The sequence below is a fragment of the Alligator sinensis genome, unplaced genomic scaffold, assembly GCF_000455745.1.
Source record: "Alligator sinensis unplaced genomic scaffold, ASM45574v1 scaffold463_1, whole genome shotgun sequence".
Lineage (NCBI taxonomy): Eukaryota > Metazoa > Chordata > Crocodylia > Alligatoridae > Alligator > Alligator sinensis.
In genome coordinates this window covers 6,236-8,990 of record NW_005842584.1, presented here as the reverse complement: position 1 = coordinate 8,990, position 2,755 = coordinate 6,236, and the positions used below count along the sequence as shown (strand labels likewise).

The 2,755-nt window shown below is 61.0% G+C and overlaps 1 protein-coding gene across 1 annotated transcript in view; it reads right to left on the bottom strand.

The window, feature by feature from the left end:
• The window catches only part of LOC102378555 (unconventional myosin-Ie-like), an 18,248-nt gene extending 17,009 nt beyond the window's left edge, over positions 1 to 1,239 (bottom strand). Inside the window, exon 1 of the mRNA XM_006032732.3 lies at positions 1,206 to 1,239. Within this exon, the coding sequence (XP_006032794.1) occupies positions 1,206 to 1,239 (34 nt within the window). The remainder of the gene's footprint in view (positions 1 to 1,205) is intronic.
• Positions 1,240 to 2,755: the final 1,516 nt, after the last annotated feature.

Here is a 2,755-nt window from a genome sequence, read left to right as displayed (position 1 = left end):
CTTCTGCGAGGGGAGGGGGCTGCTCAGGGCCTCCGCTCCCCCAGCCCTGCAACACCCCCGGGCCGCTCCTTCCAGCCCCGGCCTCCCCCTCCGCGCGGAGCAGGGGGGCAGGGCAGAGGCTGCAGGATTGCAGGCTCCTGGCGGCAGTGCCCAGCGCCCAGCGCCCAGGGCTGGGGCTCTATCCAGAGCTGGGGGGCGCAGAGGGCCCTGCGCTCCCCAAAACCGCAGCCAGGCAGCCTTCCCCCACAGTGAGATCCGGCTGATGGGACCTGGCCCCAGGGCTGTTTGCAGCTATTAGACACCTCCAAGCCCCTGCCCTGTCCCTGTCTTGTGCATCAGCAGCATGCCTGAGAGGAGAGGAGAGGAGGGTCATATAGCAGCCCAGGGGCAGCATCACAGGAAGAAACAGAATTGGGGTTGGGGAAAAAAGGGAAGGCTGGGCTGGGCTCCTCCTTGAACTCTCCCCCCAGAAGTCCTGAAGAAGTCAAGCACCGCACTCAAATGAGGATGGAGGCTGCCTGACACCGCAAGAGAGTGGAGGGAGCCTGGATCAGACCCTGGCTCAGCATCATCCGGCTCAGCCCGGCTGGATGCCACAGCTTCCTCCCCGCCTTCCCGCCAGGATAGGCCCAGCCCTGGCTACAAACTACTCCGAGCCTCGCAGCCATTTCCCACGTTCAGTTTATTTTTATCCTTGTTTTAGTACAAAAGTTGCAGGCTGGTGGCCCCTGGAGCCGGCGCCCCCAGCCCTGCCACAGCCCTGTGGGGCCCCTTGCCCCAGAAACACAGCCTGCCTTGGGGACCCCACAGCCCCTTGCCTGGGACCCAGCCAGCTGCTCGGGGGAGCCGGGAGAGGGGAAGGGAAGGAAAAGGACAGAGTCTTATGGAAGCAATGATGAGGTCGGGGATTTGCTCCCTGCTACTGACACTGGCTTCTCCTCCACTTCCAGCGGCAGGGCTCTACCAGAGCACATTTCCCCAGGCTCTCACCCACATGCTCCAGGAACTATGCAGAACCGGGAACAGCCAGCAGGGACAGTGGAACTGAACCAAGCAAAGGAAAGTGCAAACAGAGGAGGGGAGAGTGCCTAGGCCTTCACCGTTCCTCCACACCCTTCTCCCCAGGCTGTGGAGCTGTCCCCACACCAGTAGCAAGGAGCCAGGAACAGGGCTGCCCTGAGACCGTGCCCAATCAGTCATCGCACTCGCTACAGGGAAAGGGGAATTGGGCTCCTTCATGGGGCGGCACAAGAGCCAGCCTTGGCTTGGACTGCGGTGCATGCCAGTGGCAAGGCTGGGCCCGTGCAGCCACACCCTGCCAGTCACCTCCAGGCCGTTAGGTTAAAATAGTTTTTAAAAAAGGCTGAATAAATCAACATTGCAAATCATTAGTGCTCACAGAGACCCAGGACTGGGACAGGTAATGTGGGGAGTGGGGGACTGGGAGCTTCACAGCAAACACACCCAGGGTGTAGAGGGGGCCACCCTCTGACCAGCAGGGGCAGGGAGCCTGGGCACACTGAGGGGACAGGGAGGACACAAACGTGGAGGTTTAGCTAAACACCAAACATGTGGAGAAGCCTCATTAGCAGCTCCCCGTAGGGTACAGAGCCCTCCTGGGCTGGAGCCTGACACCCACCCCCTGGACTCCGACACCCAACAGCCCAGGCTCAGGGCTTGGTGCTTCACAGCACCTGCTGGGGGCTGGACAATCAGTAGCTGCGCTATGCGGACCAATGAAGGCACTAGCTAGGGCTGCGCACTGCAAAGCTACGGGCGAGCCAGCGTTCCCAAAGCCGAGGGGCAGGCTGGCGAGGCAGGCACGGGCTGGGCCTCGCAGCCCCCAGGGCCGGAAGAACTAGCCCCACCAGCATTTCACCACCCATCCAGGAAGCCGACAACTCATTGCTCGAGGCAGGGCTTGGACACGCTCAACCTCACGAAGGAGGTGGCACCCTGCCCTCAGGGCAACAGAGCCAGTCAGCCATGGGACAGGGCCACAGCAGCCACGAGTCACACATGAAGCAGGGGGCAGCTTCCCTTGTCCTCTGCCCTGCAGAGCCCGCTGCGGAGTCCGGAAGGTGCGGCCAGGCAGCAGCCGGGGGCAGGACCCAACATCCAGTGGGACACAAATCTAAGCACTAAGCCAGAAATTATTGCAGGGGGAGGGGGAAGCTTCACAGTCCCGGACTCGCAAAAGAGTCCATAAAGGTGCCTGGAGACGCAGGCCCAGGAGCCTGCGGGGAGGCAGGGAAACAAAAAAAAATCACCAGCGTCCCAGTAATGCTCCACTGTGGAAGGTTAAGACCGTGCAACGAGGGCGGGGAAGGGGGTGGGGGGAAATCGTGTCTGGTGACCCACGCCAGAAATGGGCTTTGCTGTGTGCCAACGACCTGAATCTTGCATTAAAAATGTGCAAAGAGACAATGTGGGGGGAAGTCAGGGGCCGTGCTGGGGTCTCACGGAGCCAGGATTCAAGTGGCAACAGCAGACGGCTCAAAATACCAGCCCAGGGACAGGGTAAATCCCTCACCCCTGGCCCTGAAGGTTTATGAGATTGCGGAAGAGTTCACAGGACGTTGAGAGGCATAATACTGAAAAGGGGGACAGATGGACGTGTGGCTCAGGGGCTCAGTGGAGGTGCCGGTCTCCAGAGGCTAACGCTGGCTCAGTCCCGCCAGCGCTGGGCCTGGCTATGAAACGTTGAGGATTCCCACGTGATCCTTCGCAGTCCAGTCCGTTTCACACAGGGATT